This window comes from Thunnus albacares, chromosome 1 (genome assembly GCF_914725855.1).
Source record: "Thunnus albacares chromosome 1, fThuAlb1.1, whole genome shotgun sequence".
NCBI lineage: Eukaryota > Metazoa > Chordata > Actinopteri > Scombriformes > Scombridae > Thunnus > Thunnus albacares.
This window is the reverse complement of record NC_058106.1, coordinates 12,689,127-12,712,922: the sequence shown is the minus strand read 5'-3', so window position 1 is coordinate 12,712,922 and position 23,796 is coordinate 12,689,127. Positions and strand designations below refer to the sequence as shown.

Genomic DNA, 23,796 nt, shown 5'->3' with positions numbered 1-23,796 from the left:
CATCAGCCCTGCCACAATGTCCTTGTCTGTCAGCTCTTACCAGCATCGAGGGGCCTAGTATTGTATGACCTCTGACCTTTGACCATCCTTGGTGGTCACTTAGGAAAAAAAAGGAAAAAAGAAAAAGAATCCCTCTGGGAATCATTATAGCACAAGGGATGATATGGAGTGTGAAGATATCTGCAGCTCTTATCTGTGAAATACAGTTTATAGCTTGACATGAGTACTTAGTAGTGGCATTAACACTATTGTCAAAATGTAAGATGAAAGGTCATTATTATAGTGAAAAACGAGTTAAATGTAGCTTGTTTGATACACTTTTATTTGCTCTATCATCACTAACTAACTGGAGGTCACGTGCCTGTCAAGACAATTCAACATCTTTGATAATTATCATCAACAACAACAACACCACATCATCATGTTATTTTGTGCAACGTTACGTCACGCAGTCAAAATTAATACTGTGTCTCCACCTTGTGGCGAGAAGCCTGCACAGCAGCTGATATGAACTCGACCTGTCAGTTTGCTTTGTCCAATATGGCAACCAGATGGGGAATCTGTAGCGCGGGGAAGATCAGTCATGACTTCACTGTGGCCTTGAAAACTCTTCCTCCGGAAGACCATCAGGTATGAGTATTAGAAGACGCTTAGACACAAATGCACCCTGTGATTAAAATCTTAAAACGTTTCACCAGGACTGCGTGAGGTTTATTGCTTCGTGCGGACTGTCTGATCTGTTCCTTTCGATCCTCACTCATTCTGTTCAAATCAATTTTTCATCAAATTACTAAGACATAATGTTGCAGGTGTGCAACCTGCAGCTTTAAAGAGCCATAAATCACTGAAACCCGACGTCAGATTATGGGATTTGCACACTGTAATCTGCAGTGTTTCCAACACTTTGACTTACTTTTACCGTAAAATACGCACTAAACGTGCACTGCAAAACCGAAGAATTACGGTATATATACGGCTTTTCGTTTTTTAAAAACACAGCAATATAGTATTTAAATTGCAAAATAAACTTTTTACCAAAGAGACAAACTTAATGTATCACGTGTCTTAATTCACAATGTGCAGTTTTGAAGACTAAAGATAATTAATAAATTAATTATTGGACCCCCCCCAAAACATGTACTACTGATTCTCAGTTTCTAAACAGAATATAATGGGCAGATTGTGAAAAAGTGCCAGTTCAGTTATTTTGTAAATTACAATTGTCAATTCATTGAGCAGAGTCTGAGAAAAGCAGAGTTCTGTTCTTGCATACCATCCAATTATTATTTGGGTTATGCAGAAAATCTAATAGGGCCGTACTGAGTTGATATACAGTAGTTGGGAAGATAATATTTGACTTCAGTCTAAACATCAGCCTTGGCATATAGACTGCAACAAGTTAGATTATAACAGACCTTTCATCAAGGTAGGAGAGGAACACCTTGTTGTGGTAACAATTTTGAATTGTATTCATAGGTTGTAGCCGTGGCAGCTCGCAAGTTGGAGGATGCACAGAAGTTTGCCAAAAAGCACAGCATCCCCCAAGCATATGGCAGCTATGAGGAGCTGGCCAGAGATCCAAACATCGGTCAGTGTGTGTCAGATCTGGGTCAAATTTGAATGGTTGATGGCTCTTAGCATTTGGTATTTTAATTGTTTTGTACAATGTTGTTTTCTGTTCCAGAGCATTCAAATCAAAGGTGAAACTTTCCAACACAGCAAACCCCAACCACTGTTCAATCTCCATTTATTCACACTTCAATTTGACCCAGAACTGTTTTTTTAATTCCTGCTAGGTTATTTTTTCTTTTTAGATACATATTTTACAAAAAGAATAATCTCACTTCCTAAAGTATGCTCTCTGGTCTGTGCATTTCTGTGTGTGTGTGTGTGCGCAGATGTGGTGTATGTTGGCGTTATCCATCCCTACCATCTGAGCACTTGTTTGCTGTTTATGAACGCTAAGAAGAACGTGCTGTGTGAGAAGCCGCTGGCCATGAACACTAAGGAGGTGAAGGAGATCCTGGCCTGTGCCAAGAGGAATGACGTCTTTCTCATGGAGGTACAGACTGGAGCAGACCAAACGGACTGCAGTGTTTTTTTTATGTAATACTCAATTATTCATATTTCCTAAAAGAGCAGTAAATAGACCACATAAAGCCTGACTCATAGGTGGACAAACAGTCCTGTATTGAACTGCGGCTAAGAGCGTTAGTTACTCTGCATAGTAAAACCTACCAGTTCAAGTACTGAACTAAATGTAACTGTAATCACATCCCTCTGTTCTTTGCTCCAGGCTGTCTGGACCCGATTCTTCCCAGCCTCAGTAGAGATCAGACGGCTGTTGGCCCAGGGGGAGGTGGGCGAGGTGAAGATGGTGAGATCAGAGTTTGGTGTGCCAATAATGCACGTACCAAGAGCAGTGGAGAAGGAGCTGGGTGGAGGAGCAATGCTGGATATCGGCATCTACTGCCTGCAGTTCATAAGCATGGTGTATAACGGAGAGAAGCCAGAGTGCATCCAGGCCACAGGGTTCTGCCTGGAGACAGGTAACAATAAAGAGGGTGTCACAGATATGATTTCCAAAGCAAAGGTGTCACTTAATTAAGTTACAAATACACTGATACTAATACACACTAATGCTGTGTAACTTCATCAACAGTGGTGAGAATTACTGGTTCATTCTGAGTTTTTCTTGCTGTGACAAAACAACCCTTTTGCTCACATATTATGTGAAGAGAAGAAAGAAGTCTGTTGTCATGGCCAAGTCATCCTGCTCACCACTGCTTCCTCTTTTGGAGAAAGAAATCACACACAGGTCACATGAGTGACCCCATTGAGTTTTTAAGTTGGAGCTTGAACAGTTTTTGCTGTGCTAGTATGATGCCTGTGTGAAATGAGAACAGAAGTGCTCTGTTTTATTAGATCTCATATTCTGATAAGACTTCACCTCTTATCTCTGTCACTTTATTTTTTACGTGTTAACTGGGACACGATAAGGTTTGAAAGTCCAGACACGTATTATTGCGTTGCACACTTGTATTCTTCTTCAATATAAAACACAATAGCATTTACTGACTCAAGCTTTTGTTTGCAGTCAGCATGGAAGACGTCTTATGCAGCAGTGGAAAGCATATAATAATCATTTATGTAGCACTTATTATTATTATTATTATTATTATTGCTGTATTCAGGCTCTGAAGAAGGCAGGCTGTTGCCAAAACATCAGCTCAAAGAATAAAGTCACTTACTGCATTACTGTCGTTGTACTCCTGACTCTTTGCAAGTTTTTGTGCTTGTTTGCTGCTTACAGTGTTTACATTTTTTATTAAACATGGATGATAAATATGTATATGTATATGTTATTGCAGGAGTGGATGACACTATGGTTGTCACTCTGAAGTTCTCCAAGAACAGGATGGCGGTGTTCACTTGCTCTTTGGGTGTACAGCTGCCCAATGATGCTATTATCGCAGGCACAAAGGGAACCATCCAGGTAGGTCATCACATGAAGACTGCATGACCCAATTATATTCAAATCATTGTCTGAAATACAGCACCCCCTTGCACTGTGTACATTTGCATGTTCAATATAAAATTGAAGGTTGGTAAGTGAAATAAGGTCATCTGTCAAGCAATAATGGAAGGACATTAGAGATTAACATAAGATGTTTTTTCACTGAGCATGATATTCTGTACATACAGTAATTGAATATCTGCTGTCATTTTTGTGAAGATTTTCTGACGGCATGTTTTTTTAGATCCCTGCCCATATGTGGTGTCCCACGGCATTAGTGGTGAATGGGAAGGAGACTCAGTACCCAGTACCAGAACCCTACTTGCCTCTTAACTTCATCAACAGTACAGGGATGCGATACGAAGCAGAGGAGGTTCGACAGTGTTTGCTCAAAGGTATGTGTGAGAAATTTTAATTCATGTATAAACTAAATGGCTCAAACAAGCACAATCAGTAATCTGTCATCTGTTCAGGCAAAGTTACTTGTTATACACACTTTCAACACAAGGTGGCATCAGAAACACTGAAACATCAACAGCCATTTACTGTATTTGTGTGTGTGGATATAACAATACACTGCATATGTTCTTAATGTTTTTTTGTTTTTTTTTTTTCAACATAGGGCTGAAGGAGAGTGCAGTTATGTCTCATGCTGACTCTCTTCTGCTGGCTGAGGTGGAGGATGAGGTTCGCAGGCAGGTGGGGGTCGTGTACAGCCAGGACTGCCAGTAAATGTTAAACATGCACTTATGTCTCTTGTCTAATAGAATGAGGATATAATGGAGAATAAATTGTTTTCACTGTAATTAACATTATTACACTGTCAGTGAGGACTATGTTAACCTTTTGTGAGGATAAAGAAAGCTCATTTTCTATGACCTGTTTATCTTTGTCTTATTTGGCTGATCATGTTTTGTTTTAAAAAGGATATATTTGTTCTGATCCAAGATGCTTAACATATTTTTAAGCTGCAATAATAAACCCATCCACAATGTCACTGACTAAGTTAAGTCTAACTATTCACTGAAACACTGTACAACCTTTGATCATTTATAAAATACATTTTCAATGCCAACATTTCTAGTTTTTCCAGAATTTTTCACCTGAGTCCAAGTTAATTTAATGTAGTACCATCTGTAAAGTTACACATAAATCCATGATTATTCACTGTCAAACAAAACATTTGCAAGGCAGAGTTAAGTGCTCATCTCTTTTATTGATGGAAATCCAGTCGTTAAGGACAGCTCAGAACACCAGCTAAACTTTATATTACCCCTTTACATTTAGTTAGTTCTTATACTCTAGCATTACAATCAAAAGCATGTTAGACACATGAACACAGCAACAGTGGGTCACTGATGTAGAAAGAGACAAAGACAAAGACAAGCTGAGGGGTTCTACCCATAACCCAACGGGGCTGAGAGGGAAAGGGCTTCATCCCTACATCAGGTCCCCTGCGAAAAAACCCTAAAAGTGCTCATTTATATCAGTCGACTTTAGTGAATCATACATGATTCATAAGTAAATATGATCCAAATGCAAATAAATTTAAAGGCTTCATGACACATCTAAAAACACAAATACAGTAACTACCTTGAACAACTCTGAAGTGGACATCCAAAACTAACATTTCTCTATAGTTAGACAAAATATAAGTTGTCTTGGATGTCTCAAAACACAACTTCACCATTCACAATAGTCAAGTATAATATAGAATGTAACATTGTCTGGAGTAGTTTAGGAGTGCAACACGTACAGATACACTTAAAATACAGTGAAAGCTGGCATTAAGAGAGGACACTTCAAACAGACAGCACTACAGAAGGATCTGTTTGGGTGGAGCGGTGGAGCTGAGGCTGCACTGTGGAAGGAGCCCTTGACTGAGAATGCCACTGTTTTGTTCGTTAATTCGGCAGAGGAGTGCGATAAGTGAACTGTTTCGTTACTAAAAACTGCTCCGTCATTATCAGCCCGCTTGACCACCAACTCCACCTAAACAATAGCCAGTATGCGCATGCATACGGATCGGGATGCATTCACTCTTATACTGGTTCACTTTAAAGAATACAAGTGCTTGAGTGAATAAATACAGCAGTTTCTGGTCAGGGTGTATTAATCTGAGGCCCTGAAGACTGGTTTGATTGAGAGATTTGAGAGGAATGGACATAAAGTGGAATTGTACAGAACAAGCCTCCACTCCCACCCAAAATGGCTCTTGGGTCATGAAGGCTATACTCTATTCATTTTTGATCTTTTTTTTGTATTATTGCCTAAATCCTAAAATAGTTCAGGGGTTGACTCTGAGCCTGTGTGTTGGTTGATAAGGTCTGTGAGCAAGAGTGGAGTGTGGGGTGGAGAGCTATGAAAGATAGATGAAGGTGGAGGGAGAAAACAGAGATGCTCTGTTGGCCGTTCAGGGCACCAGAACCACACGCATGGTGTTGGTGTAACCAGAGCCTGGACGCCAGCCAGTCAAGACAATGACGACATCACCTGCCTTGAAGAAGCCCCTGGCTTTGCCTGGAAATTAAACATAAATCAACAAAGCATTGTTTATTTGATGTATTAAATTCTGTCAAGCAGAGTGTCTTTGATCAAATGCTCACAGCAGTAAGTAAGTATTTTCATCCCAGGATTCCACTAAGGTTTTTTATTTTTTGACAGTGATTGTTGCTGAATATATCTGAACTTCTTTTGCAACACTTTTAAATACAAGTATTGCATAGTGGAAATGATACAGGTGTAAAGCCTTACCCATATCCATGGCAAAGTTGACGCGCATGTCGACATCCTCAGCCCACACATCGTTGGCAGGCTTGGTGTAGAGGACGGGAAAGATGCCGCGGTACAGGTGCGCTTGGCGAGCTGTCTGGGCGTTACGGGTCACAGCGAGGATGGGGGCACGGGGCCTGTACCTGGAGATCAGGTGGGCGGACCTGCAAATACACACACAGAAAGACATGGTTGAGCATTTAAGTTACCTCATTCCGTATTTTTCTTTAAACTAATGATTAGAACAGTATGGCCAGTTCATTCTGATGATTAGAAAGAGAAATGGCAGAGTAAAGTAAATGCTAAAATATTGAGTCATGGATAGAGTTATGGAGATACTTCAGGTATCTCCGAGCACACAAAATCTGTTTCCTCTTGGTTTGCAGAGTCAGAGAGAGGCTCAGTTACCAAAGCAATGTGTTCTATATGTTACATAAAGAGTATAGATTATTTAGATAAACATTCATAAGCAGAAAATGAAGTTAAACACTATAACTCATTAACCTGAATACTTTGTGCATGTAAATTAACTCAGTGCAGACAGATTCTTGGAGGAATCTATGCGGTGTGATTGCCAACTCTGAATACCCATAAACATGTTTTCAGGTATTCTGATTGATTGAGGCTCCTAAGATTTAGTAGTAATATGCTTTGTTAATGATTAATTAAAAACAATAAATCTGCTGAGTTGTCCTAGCCTGATGGGTGCAATAAAACAACAGGATAGTCTGGGAAACCAAGCACAGTCAGTAAATGCCCACACAGTCCTGAGAGGTCTAATCAGTCAAAATAAGTGACAACATTTATGGTGTATCATGGGTGTCCAAAGGCTTTAGGTCACTATCAGTGGCTAAATCCAAATGTCCACCCTCAAACACTGAAGGCTCAGGGCTGTCCCGCTGTGAAATCAAGCTTTTGTAAGGCTGCACTGCTGCAACAAGTCTATATGTACATGGCAGCAAGCACTGTGTGTACAGCCAGTGATTTACAGTTATGTTTTGATATGATTTGATATATTTGTGACTATGTGGCACTCTGTTTTATTAGATCTCATATGCAATGCAAGCTTTTCACTTCCCTGGTCAGAGAGAGCTCTGCAGCATTGTTGTTAAGCCATTAAGCCAGCAGCAGAGGTAGTCACATTGCCAGATTGACGATTGTGTAAAAAGGGACAGCCGGCATGGTGGGACTACACACCACAGACGCCAACGCTGTTGTGTTACACGTCATGCCTTTGATTCCGTAACGCCGGCATGCTATCTAAAATTCACACACAGGGATGGCATTATGTTGGCTTTGTTTGGTTCAGTGTAAAAAAGAAAAGCAAAGCTGGGAAAATGATGGGCCTCCTTATGGCAATATTGCAGGATTTCTGTATAAGAGGGGCAACTCTTACAATCAGCTATACCCTATGTAACAGTGCAATTCAGACACGCACACACAAACACACACACACAAAATCGAAAGGAGAAGGGATATTTAAGAGCACATTAGGAGCAGTGCTGGATGTGGCTGGCAACATCTTACCTTTGAGACTATGAGTGTTTTTCTTCTATCCTTTTCTTTCTTACCTCCCAGTCTTGGTGAGAACAATTATGGCACTGGCAGAGCATTTGAAGGAGGACTCAACAGCTCCAACAGCTACAGCTTCTGAGGGGTCTCTGGTCAGTTGAGAGTGTCTCCTCAGCTCCTCGAACAGCTGTCTGTGGAAGGTGGCCGCCTCGGCCTCCCGTGCTATCTGAGCCCCAAACGACCATGAGGGAAGGGTGGGGGGTTACTCTCAATCACACACCACTACTACTGCACACCGAGTCATTCACACTCCTGGGAGTGCCTGGAAAACACTTAGCTAGACTCCTGGTTAAAGTCAGTTGTTGGGGTAATGTTGGGCTGATTGCTACTTTAACACTGCAGCAAATTAAGAGAGGCCCAACATCAGTCAAGGGTGATATTAAGAGAAAAACTGTTAGGTTAATGTGTTAATTTGTACCTTCTTACATTAACATTTTACTCTTTAACTTGTGATCACGTGCAAAAATCAACCAGCAGTCTACCTTGGGTGTTTGCCAGGCTCTCCTAGTTACCTGCTCAGTCAGTCCCTGTCTTGCCCTACTCTCCCTCTCTCAGACACTTTGAGCACCGATACCAGTGTCCTCCTCGACCTGCGAGGATTAGATATCCTGCCTACCTTCCAGAGCCTGTGAGCACAATCATCGCAGAGGCTAAGCTCTTAAAGGAGGCCTCAACAGCGCCGATTGCAATGGCCTCAGCAGGGTCTTTGCAGTGCGGCGTGGAGCGACGCAGGTCCTCAAACACCTGCCGATGGAACATGGCTGCCTCGGCTTCACGAGCAATCTGGCACAGGTGAGGGCAAGATGCATCAAGCAAAGGCATTCCCACACCAGGCAAACGCAGATGTAAAATGAGGGAAATGACAGGAAAAGAGGAAAAGGGAAAGGAATAAAGGAAACACAAAAGGGACAATGTTAGAGACACAAGGAGAGAGGAAAGGTAATAGTGAACAGAAGGGACAGATGTAAAGAACAGGAGAGATAGTGAATAGAAGAGTTTAGGTGTGCAGTTAGTGGGGGAAAACATGAAAACATCAAAGTTAAAACATATCAAAGAGTCAAAATTTTGCCAAAACCACTTACATGATGTATTACATGTAAAATAGTACAACAGAGCTCATGCTAATCTGTAGTTAAGGTAACTGTACTACTGAAACTATCTTTTAAAAAGGACTATTCAACCTTAAAAACTATTGTAAAACTTAGGGCAACTGGGAGTTGAAAAGGGGAGCTAGGAATTAAAAATGCCACACACTGCACACAAAGATGAAAAGAAGCATAAATACAGGAAGAATGAACAAGACAATTATTATAAAGATTGAAGTAAATGAGAAAAAGAAAATGTCAGTTGGAAGAAGTTGTTTAGAAGCAGTGTTAATCCGTGTATATTTTTCCACTGGTATACTAGTTTTCACAATAAAAGTATGGTTTTAGGTGAAAACAAGCCATGTTTACGTCAGACTGTGAGGCACCCCATGCAACTTAAACATAAGGGCAATAAGCTCAGTGGCAGGAACTACAAGAATGCTGAGTCACTCCTGCATCTGCATAGCAGTGCAAAGAAAAAAACAACAAGTGGAGCCGAGAACAGTGGAGGTTAGCCAAGAAGGGCCTGAACAATGAAAGACAGGCGAGACAGCATTAGCGGGATTATCCATCTATGAAATTCATACTAATTGTGATTTTGATCAAAACATTCACCAAGTGTGAATTATTAACAACCTTCAAAAAGGTGGTTTACTTGTGTCTGTCCCTGACTAGCAAACCCCGCCCCGTAACAAATGTAGGCATTAAGGATGCAAATTTTAAGCAATTTCCTTGTCAGCCACATTAATGATCAATAATTGATTAATCATTTAAAAGCTTACAAAATCTGAAAGTGTACAGTACCAGTCAAAGAGAATGAGAAGGTGTGACTGGTACTGTACATTTGTATCATTCAGGGTTAGACATGCACTGTAAATTTCTGTTGATAAAATTGGGCGGGTTAGTTTGGGGATACTAGAGCAAGAAACTGTGAAGAGCAGCCACGACGGTGGATTGGATAAATGCAGAAGTGCAGCAGCAGACATTTACTTCAGTGTGGTTGGACGCAAATGTACCAACATGTTATGAAGGTAATCATCACCTTTTACTGTGTCATTCTTATTGTATGACAGTTATCCCAACTGTGTAGAAAATTTGCATTAGTCTAGTAACTGAAAACACCCTCACAGCAACTTTGCACATTATCAATATTTTTAGCCTTGATTGAGCAAATGTTTACTGATTAATTTATTGATTGTTTATAGACATAATTAATAGGAAGTGAAAGTCTATCAGAGCTTCCAGTTGGCCTGACACTCCTTCTGACACCACCTTTAGTAGCTGAAGTTTGGCCAAGTGGAAAAAAGATGCTGCGCCAATGGGCAACTGACTGAGAAGTGATAGATATGTTCAGGTGAACACAAAAATCAGAAAACACAAAAGCTTAATCTCCCAGCAGCTGCTAATGATATTTTTTTCTGTGACTAAACTTTTTTTAAAGTTAAAATTGACAAATCATGCAAGATCATCTCATGAACATAATTTCTCCAATCAGTCTTACTTTTCAATTATAGCGATTTGTTCTTTGCTTATAGATAATTTCCATGCTTGTTATGGTTATATTTAATATACATTAACTCACCATGTGCTGTGTGCGTACTGCCTCCAGAGGGTACTCTCCCTTGGCAGTCTCTCCGCTCAGCATGATGCAGTCAGCTCCGTCCAACACAGCGTTGGCTACGTCACTTCCCTCAGCGCGGGTGGGCCTGGGCTTCTTGATCATGCTCTCCAACATCTGCGTGGCGGTCAGAAGGTAACATCAACAAATCTCAACATAAGATGTTTCAGGGCAAGTTAATTGTAGTGTCACATTCACACAGCAGCACATATATACACATAAAATCTTCCCAGTACAGCCAGGCATCTGCCAGTCTTTGTTAACGTAAGCTCCTGGGAGAAATATAACCCAAGAAATACAGTATGACCTTTGATGTTATCTGACCTGAGTGGCACATGTGATCGGCTTGCCAGCTCTGTTGCAGCGACCAATCATCATTTTCTGGGCTAGGAAGACCTTTTCTGTGGGGATCTCAATACCCAGGTCACCACGGGCAACCATGATACCATCACTGGCCTCCATGATCTCATCAAACCTGGAAAACAGACAGAAAAATAACCATTTACATCACAAAGTACAACTATCAGATATCATAGGATGTTAGGAGATTTTTTGATAGGATTTGTTCTTGGGCATTTTTACAAGATATACCCCATGGCAAAAGCTTAACCCAACACATAAAGAGAAGAGAAGGGGAGCACTTGATCCACACACTCACCTGCGCACACCCTCGTGGTTCTCGAGCTTGCTGATGATCTTGATGTCTTTGCCTTTATCTCCCAGCACTGCTCTGACAGCGTGTACATCTGCCGCTTTGCGGATGAAGGAGGCAAAGACCATGTCGACTCCATGCTCCACGCCAAACGTCAGGTCTTTGATGTCCTTTTCTGAAACAGCAGGCAGGTCTACAGCAGCACCGGGGAGGTTCACTCCCTTCTTACTGCCCAGGGTGCCACCGTTCTCAATCTCGCACATGAGGAAATCAGAGCCTTGAGAGGCAAGAAAATATTAAAGATCTTAAGTTTTTCATTGGGTATAATTACATGACAGTTTTCCAAACTTTCTAAATCGATCACAACAGACACACTACACAAATTATGAATGAATGAAAATAATAGACATACTACAAAATCATCATTTAACCTAGGGTGATTCAGCCACTCTTCCACTCACCAATCTCCTTGACCTGCAGGGATATGAGTCCATCATCAATGTAGATCTTGCTGCCAATTTCCACTACTTTGGTGATGTTCTTGTAGTCGAGCCAGAGGACCTCTTCACTACACTTTTCCTGGTAACTATCATCCAAGGTAATCTTGATCATGTTGCCCTTCTTCAGCTCCACCTCAGCTGTGCCGCTCTGTCGAATTATCAGTTTTACTTTGTGTTAGGGTTATATTCATGCAACATTTCTAACAACAATCAATAAGAAATAACAAAAGAATACAGTTATGGTGCAAGTGTAGGAAACAGGTGGTATTGAACTCACTCCCTGGATGAGGCCAGTCCTGATCTCTGGGCCCTTGGTGTCCAGAGCAATACCGATGGGCCTGTACTGGATACTGCCAGGCTCGAAGCTCTCACATGCCTCGCGCACATTTTTGATGGTCTCTGCGTGGTACTACAGAAAAGAAGAGGATCACATCACATTTAAATTATCTTCAGAGTTAAAGGACTAAGCAAGATATACAGAAGAAGCAGCTGCTCAAAGACACAGACATGTTGATCAAATCTGTTACCCCTAACCAGCCTTTTTATCTGATCCTCTGCTGTTAGTGCACACATTGAAATGAAAAAAAAAAAAAAGAAACCCCAATGTGGTATTGTCACAGGTATATGAGTTACTGTAAGATCTAGGTTTTATCTAGGGCAATTAAAAGATAAGGTGTATCCGACAACTCATACAGTCATTGATATGAACCATAAGGTCAGCACCACTACGGGCAAATAGAGTTCATTTTACCACCCTGACTGACATGTTAAGAGTCACAGAGAAATCTGGATTGATCAAGCAAAGTAACTGTGAGCCTTTAAGTTTAAAATACAGTAATTAAGTTTCATTAAATCAGATCCAAGACTTAACTTTCTCTAAAAGTTACAGATATCTATACAACTGTTGGGAGTAGTAAACTGGATCAAACAGTGTCATATAGTATGACACATAGAGTAGTCATCACAATTATGTGTCCTTGACCACAGGTCATATATTACTCTTATGATACATCAAACACCACCAATAAAGATCAGGGTATTTTGCTTCAAGTTTCCTGTATGAGTAAGTGCAGTGTTTCACAGTAGGAAATCCCTCAGTAAAGTTGGTGGTGAACAATAGACACACACTGAACAATCTGAATCCTAGCTCAGGGGAAAAAGTAGACTTCCGTAAAATCACTAATTCATGTGGTCTGGTGGGTTTATGCAACCAAAAAGGTGTGGCATCCTAAAATTCTATTTGAAAGGATGACAGAAACTGTACACTTTTGCCGCTGAAATTTTGCTGCCAGACAATTTATTACAGTGAAATATTAACATCTGGAGAATTTACCAACCAACGCGCCTAACAAGGCTTGCTAAGGTAGTCCAACTATAAAATGCTGTGGAGAAATGCTAGAAGAGCGTTGCATTCAGTACTGTCATGTTACCAATTTGGCCATCTTTACCCAGGTTGATAAACATCTAGCACAGTGTTCATGGCTTTGGAGACAGCCGTCTGCTGCACGTGGCTTATGCTGCCCCCCTGGGGAAGGGTTTTAGGTAATAACTTAAGTGGCAGGTAATCACATTGGCTGCCTTTCATAATGACAACATGTTGAGCTATACTACACTCACTGCACTATGACAAAGAAAACCTGAACAGTGTCACCATCTGCAGAAAAGAGTACCTAATTCAATTATGCAAAGTGCCAAACCAGTAGCTTGAAGAGTCATGATGTGAAGCCAGAAATACATATGGATGACATCTTGGCTGGTGTTATTCTCTAGTATGTTTCAGCATTTCAGTAGGAGAGGGAGGCAAAGTAGACAGTGTTGTCTTTTATGACCAATGCTGCTCAGTGAATTTAGAGCAGGTGACTGAGTTTATGGGTATGGGTTCAAGTCCATAATTTTCAATTACATTAAATGTAAAGTGAACGCACAGTTGAATGTTCAGTTACATGGATTTAGTTCTCACTTCTTTCAAGATTTTTCCCACTGGTTTAAGAAATGTAAGTTGCAAAATAACGAACGTTTCACTTCCCACTTTGGTTAAAAGTGGATCGACCTTGGCGTTGGTTTGTGTACACACCCACTTCCAGAATCTAGGCATGCTGCCTGCTGAGTAGATAAAGCAAGGGCAGGAAGCTACAGATGACGTATTTATAGTACACCAAGCCAACAGAGCTCAGGTGTCTTTTGTTGTCCCTGAATCTCAGCCTGGACCAACCTTTGATCCTGCTAAAACAACAAGACCTATACAAACCACAGACACTTTACACTGAAGAGAAAGAAAGAATCCATCCCAAGACCTCAAAGAGAATTTATCATTTCTATATCCTTGACAAGTAAAATACTAAAAGCAGTGCATGGTTAAGCATGCCATTTATGCTTCATGCCTGTGAGTGCAGTGAAATTACATTTTATGGTAAGAAAAGAATAAAAAAAAAAATCTGTCATCATTTTGCAGAATCTCAGTCTAAAAGGTCCTCTTGTTCAAAAATGTCAAAATGTCAAAAGACATCTGATAAAAGTGACACACTGTAGAAAAGTTCAAATGGATTCTGGATAATTCTGTTGATACATTTGATGACCCTCTGGACATGAGTCTCTAACTTGGTCTGTCCTCCCTGAAAAGTGAACACAAATACTTTGCAGAGTGGGACACAGCTCTTAAGACTTAATCAGGCTGCATCACATTGACTTGAGCTTGATTAGCTATCCCAAACTCTAATCTTAAGTAAGTTAGCACTACTGTTTTTCCCCATTCAAGCTGGCTGGCTCAGTGTTGCTTAAAGCCAAGCTGATAACAGTTCGTCATGAATTACGTGCTTGTTAACTGTGAGCATTGCTGATCATCTTCTTTCACCATTGTTACTTTATGCATAAAGTCACCAAAATTGTCTGAAAAGCTAGAAAAAGCAAGATAGGAAAAAGCAAAGATTGCCAAAAAGATCAACATACCATTCAATACCATTCTGTGATAAAGCACAGAACCATGTTTAATGTAAATTATCAGCACAGTTTGAACGTGACTTAACAGTTTGGCTAGCTGTACCTGCCAAGTTCATTTACACACTAGAAAAGGTTGTGCAAAGACCTACCTCATGTGAGCCATGGGAGAAGTTCAAGCGAGCAATGTTCATTCCAGACTTGATCATCTCCTTCAGCATATCCACAGAACGAGAGGCAGGCCCTGGAAGCAGTTATTGAAAGGAAAGGATTAAAAAAGGCTTTTAAAACTTTTTAAATGTTGATGTTATTTATTTGTCCCTGCACAGTTAATTGTGTATTATTTGAAATAAAAAATGTGGCTCCCCAAATTAATAAAACAGGAGCAATATGTTTAATTTTCTGTGTAAGTCTTTATTTAGTTGCATGGAGAGTCCAGTTCTACTTATTTTAAGTTTAAAAAGACACTACTTTCATGTGAATAAAGAGACAGTACATATTTAGGGAGCTGTATTCATATGTTCAGTACAGTGTGAAAGAAGAGGCAGGTTACTGTCAAAATGCCAATGTCCAAGTAGCCTGCCTTGTTCCCAAAGATGGATGAATAACTGTTATAAATAAATGTGATCTAAAAATGGAACAAATATCCCAAATATCTCTAGCAACCACATTTCTCAGCTATTAGGCTGACAAGTTAGATGTTATCACAACCAAGAGTAATAAACTAAACCAAATCTATCAAAATGAGACAAGGCTCTACAACATGAATCTTCCTTTGAATGCATTAGGTGTTAAACCCATAAAATGCCACAACACATATCATGAAAGGCAATCTGGTTATGTTTGTGTTTCATTTCATTTAGTTATTTACTAATCAACATTACTGTAAATGTGCCAAATGTGCCAGCTGGTCAATTGGCAAGATGTTGATGACACTAGTGAGTATGTGTTTGAGTCTCTCTATCTGCAGGTGTGCAGAATGACAGTGTTCACCAACCAATAGTGCAGATGATGCCAGTGTTGCGGGCAGTGGTTGGTTCGGAGTCGATGTCCAGCAGGCACATGTGTTCCAAGAAAGTGTCAGCCATGGCAGCGTTGAGCTGCTGCGTCTGGATGAAGGCGGAGCCCATGTCTAGAGACTTTGGCTGAGGCATAGCGATCACTGGTGTAACTGGAGAGCTCCTACAGGAAAAAGTGGGGGAAAAAAGGTTAACTATAAGGACAAAAACTACACGGAAAGCAACCAACAACTCTCTTTAACCTCTGTAGCATTTTGAAGTAGCAAACTTTTCCACAAACTATATCTGTGAAGAACATTTGCCTGGTAGCTGGAGATAATTCTGCACTGTGTGTGTATTTATGTAAAACTCATAGAGCTAACAGAGGTACATCACACTGGCCAGCGATTAATGACACTCAAGTATTCGCCAAGTGTCCGTAGCAACATACTGTGCATAATCCTGCTATGTAACTGACCTTGCAGTAGTGAAGTCAAGGAGAAGCAGAATCTCCCAGTGTGAATTACTTCTCTAATTAATTAAGCTGATTGCTGGTGTTGTAACGTGTAGTAAAACAAGGAGCAATGGTTGCTGTTTTAACTCCACATATCTACTTGTGACTATCTTCAGCCACCAAGGCTGAAAAAAAGAACAATAAGGTTTATGAAATCTCACTACTGCAATTCTATGTAAATAACATTTGCACAAGACTATATTTTCTTGTGTTACTATTTGACTTTTAGGTAGTTTTGCAAAATCTACAATTTATACAGTGAAGAAATGTATGCCAATGATAACTGAGAAAAGAAAAAAAAAAAAACTCTCCTGCTGCCTTGTGTAGCTGCCGACTGATCAGTGTTTGATAACAGATGAATGTTGATCTGACATACTAAGAAACATGCCACAGCTAGTACCATTGCACATCACTGCCTCCATACTATTTATTAAGAGTAGAATAGTAAAGCTTATTGGGCTGCTGTTGTATTGTACATTCTGTTCTCCCCCACTCACTTCCCCATGAGTTATATAGCAATAACCCATCATGAAACTCATCTGCAGGGCAGGAATTGCCAAGCTTTCATAACGACACTTTCATCACTTCTCTCTAGCAAGCAATGCACAAACGTACTGTAAAAATGTCCCTTGCAAATGCTGTAGCCCAAAACAGATAATACATCAAATCCTGTGCACTGGTAAATTGCTCAATACAGTCTTTTTTGTCTTTCAGGCTATCCATGACAGAATAATGAGAGGCACTGTATAAACTCTTTATAGCATGATATTAAGGCATGTTTCAACAAACCGTTGCTGCACTGTAGGTGTATTTCAGCAGAATGTAGCATTGCTACTCTACAATGACAAAGAATGCTGCCTCTGCTATGGCTCTGGTTGCTGTGGTTACATAACTACCCACGTCAGACAGCACAGCAGACTGAGGCAGAAACGTTTGATTCAACAGCCAATCTGGTGACATGATAGAAACTAGAAATGAGTGTGATTCACTGGCACACTGAGTCTGAGCCTCATGAGATGGAAAAAATTGTCATAACATTCATGTTTTCCAAAAAAGAAAAAAGAAAAAAAAATTGTAATTTTTTTGCCGTTGCTTTAAAAATTCGCTTAAACAATTATTTCCATTATCAAACTTGTTTCTGATTAATTTTCTGTAACTCAACTAAATGATTGATCAACTAATCGTGCTTGAGAGGAACCTAATAAACATATACAGTATATAATGTATGACAATGGCGTCTCATAGCTGACACTAATTTTAAAAAACCTTAAAAATTATACCTGCAAAGTAAGTTTTGGCTGTGCATGACCAACTATTTCAACAAACAAGGAGCTCACTTCTCTTTGTCAGTCTATCCGGCCTCAGTCCAAACCACCCAGTGGAAAGATTAGGTTCCTCTATTTAAATTATATATTGATGTGCTCATCAACAGAGAACACTCTCACTGGTTTTGTCTTTAGTAGAATAACAGGTTTACAAATTGATATCTCTTTAAGGCAACATTAAGGCAAGAATAACAGGTTTACAAAGTGATATCTCTTTAAGGCAACATTCTCTCATCATTTTCTGATCCCTTCTGAAGGAAAATCTGTTCTTAATACCCGACAATGACTAGACAGTCCTACTGAAAACAAGGGACAAGATGTGCATCTAGACCCAGACTAGGACATCTACAACATTCATGTGAACATTCAATCCAAGTTTCTATAGTAAAGAATATAAGAAAATTGAGCCAGAATAAACAAACCTGAAAGAGAAAAGGCAAAATACACCAGAATGTGAAAGTACCAAGAATGGTTCTGGTTTAGTTTTACAATGTGGCTACCCAGTCCTAGGTTACAGGCTGCAGTGGCTGTTGGTGTACTCACAAGGGAGAGTAGCAAGACAGACAGAGAATAGACATTTTTAATGGCTGCAACTGTGGGTGGCACAACTGCAACTGAAGGTACATTCAGAGTAGGTCTCGCAGGGGAAAATCTGTTGCATTCGACCGTTGCATTTGTAGTCAGACATCCCCTTACTCATCACATCCTAATTACAAATGCATCATGTTGGGGGATTCCAGGCAGTGCCAGAACACCAATAGGCTCTCTCGACAGGAGCTGCTGACTGATTATGTAACACTTTAGTCAGTGGGGCAGTCCAGTGCCAGACCAGTGCTGTACGTGAGCAGAGTCACATCCCAGTGCTGCATCACACAGCCATGAAAAAGCTAGAGGCAGACATCTGAGTGGCTGAACCACATGGAGAGACTGCAGAGGGGACGAGGGAGAAAACAGTCTGAAATACCGGCAGTTAGTTCAAGGAGTGGACTATTCCAAGATTTAAAAGAAACACCTGATGATGATAATCCATTCATTGATATGAGTATTTTATACATTAAAATAACAAATATTTGCTGGTTAAAGCTCCTATGTGGACACATGATGTTATCCTTCAGTTGCATATATGTTCTAACTTGTGAAGGCCATTTGTCATTTGCTTTTATATTTGCACAGACTAAACAATTTCACTGAAAAAAAATGTAATTACTTAACTCTATATAATAACTAGCTGAATTGATTAGACATGCTCTTGACAGCCATTTAATTAGATATCTTTCTTTTTACTGGTCTGCTAATAGAGTATGACCAATAAAGATGCACAGCTTCACAGTTATAAAGACATTGCAACATTGACAGTTGCAATTGCAAAACTTAAAGGGGATACATCTGTCTTCCAGTGAAAACAGAGGAGCTTTCAGACAACTTCCATATAAAAGGTGTTGTGATTCTCCACCAAATATGTGTATTAACAATCAAATTGCATGTCTATATGAACAGTAATAGTAAATAGTAGTGGTTGAAATTGATAACTTACTTGCTATGGTACTAAAGTATGTACGCTAGTCGGCTTTGCTACAAAATCGTGCAGCTTTGACATGTAAGAAAACATAGCTATTTTTAGTAAACGCCCCCCCCACCCCATATAATTTACCCACATTTCCAGCAAGGCTTACTAAGTGATTACTAAGTGTCATGCATTGTTTTATGTTTAGCCTGTTTCCCCTTGGTACCTTTTTCAGGATTTGGATGAGCATTCACCAGAACGTCACTGAATATCTTTGTATTAGTCATGAGGTAGGGATCAATTTTCATTAGCAAACAAGCCATAGCTTGTATCTTTATCACTTTAATGAAATGTCATCCTCCGGCAAGACAACCTTAAATACTGCCTGTATCCACAAGCCATGTGTTATTTTTGAAGCTATCAGAGGGAATGGTATGGTCCTGGTATAGGCCTAACTCTTGAAAATCTGATAGCGACTAGTGCAGAGGTGTCTTGGTCTGTCTGATTCAGCTTGTCAACCCCTAGTTGTTACGGACGAACACAGAGGAGTGGCTAACTGACAGCTATGGATAGCACGTCTGACCCCAGCAGAGCCAGTGAGCAGCCGCCACAGGCCAACAGCAGCAACAGTAACCCTGACACAGATGCGAGGCTAACTTTAGAGCTGGCTGCTAATAATCCCTTCCAATCCCTTCCCAACACACTCACCTTTGTGGCATAATATACTCTTAGTCACTATTACTCCCTGTCTTCCTAAACAAGTCCCTTATCACTTATCTATAAGATATCCCTGTGTAATTGTTAGCAGCCATAGCAGCATTGCAGTCAGGGTGACATGACATTTAGTACCATCTACTATGGATGTGACGTAACACTGGACTAATCCAAGTTGGCTCACAGAGACAGTAGATGGTTTCTATCACTCACACACACTCAGCCACGGCACCGTTTGCACGTTGCACTACATACCCCCAGTAGATCTTCCTGTTCCTCCTGGGGACAAACAGGCACGTCGCTGCCACTGACCTCCACAAGAGCCCCAGTGTGTTGGAGCCTCCAATGCCAGTAAGCAAACTACTCCTTGCAACAGCAGTGCAAGCAGAACTGACTGCTGCAGGACGCGTGCATACGAACAACACTTTCAGGAGCTCAAGAGTAAATCCCTTCAATGAGGATGAAGGGCATAGAGAGTGCCTGTTGTGACCAGGCAATCTCCATGACCTGATACAATGGGCGTACATGAGACTTCCACCAAGATACACCAGAGTAGAGTCACACCAATGTTACTGCGCACCTAGGTCATACAACACCCCAGGCCTAAAAACAGTCTTGGCTAATAATAACACATAGCATGCAAGTCTGTTTAGAAATCTAATACTGTACGATGGTATTTACATTACACAGGCCTGTGAACTACACCTGTAAACTCCAATACAAACATTAGATGGGGTACAAGATGGGTTTAAGTTCATGAAGGGTACAGAATGCTGTGTATATTTAATGTGTTTCAAATAAATGTTCTAAACCATTTGGCAAAACCTTTAGCCCAAGCATCTTACACCAAGCTAAGTGCATACAGTTGTGTCAGTGCAACTCAGCTAGTCTGCAGTGGCAAAGACACACCTATAATTGGTTGTGTTCCAAACCATGGCTTTCCATAGTATTAGTCAGCAAGTATGCAGCAACAGTAAGGTGGGGAGGGACTGCATGAGAGCAGTGCCAGCTGTAAAATGCCTTGTCTACAGCATTCACCGCTAACTCTGCTGTAGCTGATCTACCTAACCACAACAGCAGGTCAAGGACATTGCCACCCAAAAACAGAAAAGGGCTGTTCTGCCACCCATTAACAGCTATGACTGGTGGACTCCACAGTTTATTATTTCACAGGACAAATCATCCTCGAAAATGGCTAGTTTCTTGCCAAAGTACTTCTTTGAGTAAACAGACATCAACAGTCAAGCTAAAATTACAGCAGTAAGTAGGCCTATGCTTTTGTTTGGTTTACCAGATGTTTATATCTGTGGTTGAAGACACATCACAGTCTGGATTTATAGATTAAGTATACAGCCTCATTTGAGCAATGAATAACATGAAAGATTTTTTTTTTTGCTTCAATTTAAACATATATTAAATATGAGACTTGAGAACACATTTGTGCACCATAGAGTGTTCATTCAGAGTAGTCAAACCTCAACCAACAGCCTAGCTGTAAGTAATAGGAAGACACTGAGCACATCTGGGTGTTGAGCTAAAAACTTACAGAGCTCCTTCTTATTTGACAGTATGACTCGACTGGTCCTCTGGGATAAAGACTCCATTTTGTCAACAGGGCCTTCAGCCAGGAAGGGCACAGCAATGACAGTGTCTCCAAAATTTTGTTGTATGCAAAACAGTTATTTCTCACCAAAAACATAACAAAGTGTACTATATGCAGGCTATGTTACAGGCAGCTAACTGCAATGACTTCTATGATCTACACGTCACAGTAAATGTATTTGATAAAGGATGTGACATTACAATTTAAAATTAACCTTTGGAAACAGCCTTGTCATGGTCGTCTGGGAACAGGCTGACAAATAGCTCGCAGTTATCACACACCAAGAACTGCACTGTCTATGAGCTTTCAGATAAGGAGCTAAAAAGCCACATACATCCTACACAGGCAGGATGACTACTGCTTTGCTGCGCATGTATCCTGTGTCAACTAGGCCTATACTTTTTTGGCACCACTGCAGCAACACGATGCAGTGAAGCTGCTAAGGCTGATGTCCACATTTCAAACTAGACTTATCATACGTGTGTTATTTCATAAGACATAACTAACCAAATTAGGGTTGATTTAAAGAGTATGGGCGGGTAATTTACAAGAAAGATGGATGAATGAATGCATAAACATGATTCATTCATCTACCGGCATCTTCAAGAATACGACGATAACATAATACTATTAATAATTCAAGGAGGTTTTAAAGCTCCGGTGAATTTATGACTGCAAACTAAATTAAAATACAGTCGATACGCCGCAGACGATGCGCTAGAGGTCACGTTCTCATCACTGCGTCACATTTTCCTCAAGCAGAGACTTCACGATGATGACCAATGGGAGGCCGAGGAGTCGCAGCGGCCACACCCACCACAGGAGGCAACAGGAAGCGACTGCTTAACGTACATCACACTAAATTTTAACATTTTTTTGCAGTAAATACGTTTTAGAATAAAACGAGGCTACAGCGTGTTAGCAGTTAACAACAGAAATAGCTGTTCCCAGACAGGTTCCTTCTGTTAATCCATCAATTTACTTTCATTTTCAGACGACCACGTTGTACAAATCTTACAGATGCCAGCAACGCCGCACTTTAAAAGATGGCTTAGAAGTTAAAACACACACGTCCAAGTGTATTAGCATTTTAAAACACGGTTTTGATACAAAGCTTAGATTATAATGAGCCTCCTGTGAACTCATATATTACCTGGACTTACCAGCTCACAAGATACTAAGAAATAAGTCAGAAGGGTTAGAAGGTAGTTATGGTGACAGCATAAGTGTCTCACAAGCTAAAATATATCACTTCTTGTTATCTACTGACGACCACGCTGCTGCCCTGCTCCCTGTATACTCACCTTACCTCGTTGGACAACTGCTTCAAATGATGGAAGTGTCGCTACACTGACTCGAGCTCAAGGTGATCTCTCCCTAGTCCCTCACTCTACGGAACTACTTTGTAGGGATGCTGAGACATATCCATCCGAGAGGATACAGATACATGGAAATGAATACTCCGTGTTCATGAATTTTATATCAACTGCACTCGTTACAGACTACTCAGTAGTGTATTTTATTTCTGAATTACTCTCGTGAAAAGTCAGGAAATGGTGCAAAACCAAGCGCAATGCGGAAGGATTTGCAGATGGTTATATGCGATGGTAGTGCTAGGTAAAGGTTCAGCCAATCAGAGCGCGGGTAATGCATCAGTAGAGAATGGGGCCGGACATGTGACTTTGGATGGCGTGCGTGCAGTAAATTTCCTGAAAAACGCAGTGGTTTGGTTACCGTGTAATTCGATACTTTGCCCTAAACAATGGGTCCACATGAGCTTCAAACGAATAATATCTCGTACTGTCATGTGAAATATGTTTTGTTGTACTCAATTGTCGTGCAGATGTGCAAATCAACGGTAACTGAAGATGTCAAAATGTTGTCTGTGGCTCCATTTAATCTTACGAGCCGATACAATAACATGAGACCCCAATACTGTTTATTCAATGAATATACGAGTTGTTCATCCTGAAATACATGGCCAGTCTGTACACGTTTGACCAAAGTAATACTTAAAAGAGGAAGCTCTGCTGTGTTAATACCTTACTGTCTGGTGTTTGAGGCAATACCTCCATCTAGCGTTTAAAAATAACAATAACAGTTTGGAATTATTTTACTGATATGCATTGTCTCTATATTGCATATTAGAAAAAAATATTTAAAAAAAAACATATAGGTCCATGCACCTGGAAATATAGCAAAATTATTATTGCAAGGGCTATTGTGTGCCTAAGTTCATGCTTGTCTTTTTTCCATTCATATTAGGTACATTTTTAGTGTATATTTAATTGATTTTAACTTTTGACTTTAATATTCCCAAATTACACATTTTAAGCACACAAACCATATCTATATACTCACACCAATATGCAAAATACAAATGTATCAACAGAACTTGTGTTACTAGGCTTATATAATATTTATGAAAACACAAATTATAATTTGATTTGCATAAATGAAGGCAAAGAAACTTTGTTGGAGGTGCAGT

At 40.3% G+C, this 23,796-nt stretch overlaps 2 protein-coding genes across 5 annotated transcripts; one reads left to right on the top strand and one right to left on the bottom strand.

Annotated features, from left to right (window-relative positions):
* The first annotated feature begins 504 nt into the window (after positions 1-504).
* Positions 505-4,967, top strand: dhdh.2 (dihydrodiol dehydrogenase, tandem duplicate 2). The gene is made up of 7 exons (XM_044333982.1): positions 505-630; positions 1,477-1,588; positions 1,899-2,062; positions 2,297-2,549; positions 3,372-3,496; positions 3,762-3,912; positions 4,140-4,967. Exons 1-7 carry the CDS (start codon positions 508-510, stop codon positions 4,247-4,249), a joined length of 1,038 nt encoding a protein of 345 aa, XP_044189917.1. The 5' UTR covers positions 505-507; the 3' UTR covers positions 4,250-4,967.
* pkma (pyruvate kinase M1/2a) lies at positions 4,714-22,723 on the bottom strand. Of its 4 annotated transcripts, none has more exons than XM_044333780.1 (11): positions 22,618-22,723; positions 15,648-15,832; positions 14,803-14,894; positions 11,994-12,125; positions 11,678-11,864; positions 11,223-11,493; positions 10,889-11,039; positions 10,529-10,681; positions 8,478-8,644; positions 6,272-6,453; positions 4,714-6,037 (listed from the first exon to the last, which is right to left on the bottom strand). In XM_044333780.1, the coding sequence occupies exons 2-11, from the start codon at positions 15,802-15,804 to the stop codon at positions 5,931-5,933; spliced, it is 1,599 nt and encodes a 532-aa protein (XP_044189715.1). In that variant the 5' UTR covers positions 15,805-15,832; positions 22,618-22,723; the 3' UTR covers positions 4,714-5,930. The 4 variants fall into 4 exon arrangements, with proteins under 4 accessions (XP_044189715.1, XP_044189801.1, XP_044189630.1 ...); XM_044333866.1 differs by having other exon boundaries at positions 22,613-22,706; XM_044333695.1 differs by lacking the exons at positions 8,478-8,644; positions 22,618-22,723 and adding exons at positions 7,861-8,027; positions 19,961-20,192.
* Positions 22,724-23,796: the final 1,073 nt, after the last annotated feature.

Bases quoted from the DNA above. Each gene is read 5' to 3' on its own strand.
- dhdh.2 (XM_044333982.1), top strand. From the start codon at position 508: ATGAACTCGACCTGTCAGTTTGCTTTGTCCAATATGGCAACCAGATGG. The intron at 1,589-1,898 runs GTCAGTGTGTGT...GTGTGTGCGCAG, and splicing joins GGCCAGAGATCCAAACATCG to ATGTGGTGTATGTTGGCGTT. The intron at 3,913-4,139 runs GTATGTGTGAGA...TTTTCAACATAG, and splicing joins TCGACAGTGTTTGCTCAAAG to GGCTGAAGGAGAGTGCAGTT.
- pkma (XM_044333780.1), bottom strand. From the start codon at position 15,804: ATGCCTCAGCCAAAGTCTCTAGACATGGGCTCCGCCTTCATCCAGACG. The intron at 11,494-11,677 runs GTGAGTGGAAGA...TTGCCTCTCAAG, and splicing joins CCTGCAGGTCAAGGAGATTG to GCTCTGATTTCCTCATGTGC. The intron at 6,454-8,477 runs GTAGGCAGGATA...GTGTATTTGCAG, and splicing joins GTGCTCACAGGCTCTGGAAG to GTCCGCCCACCTGATCTCCA.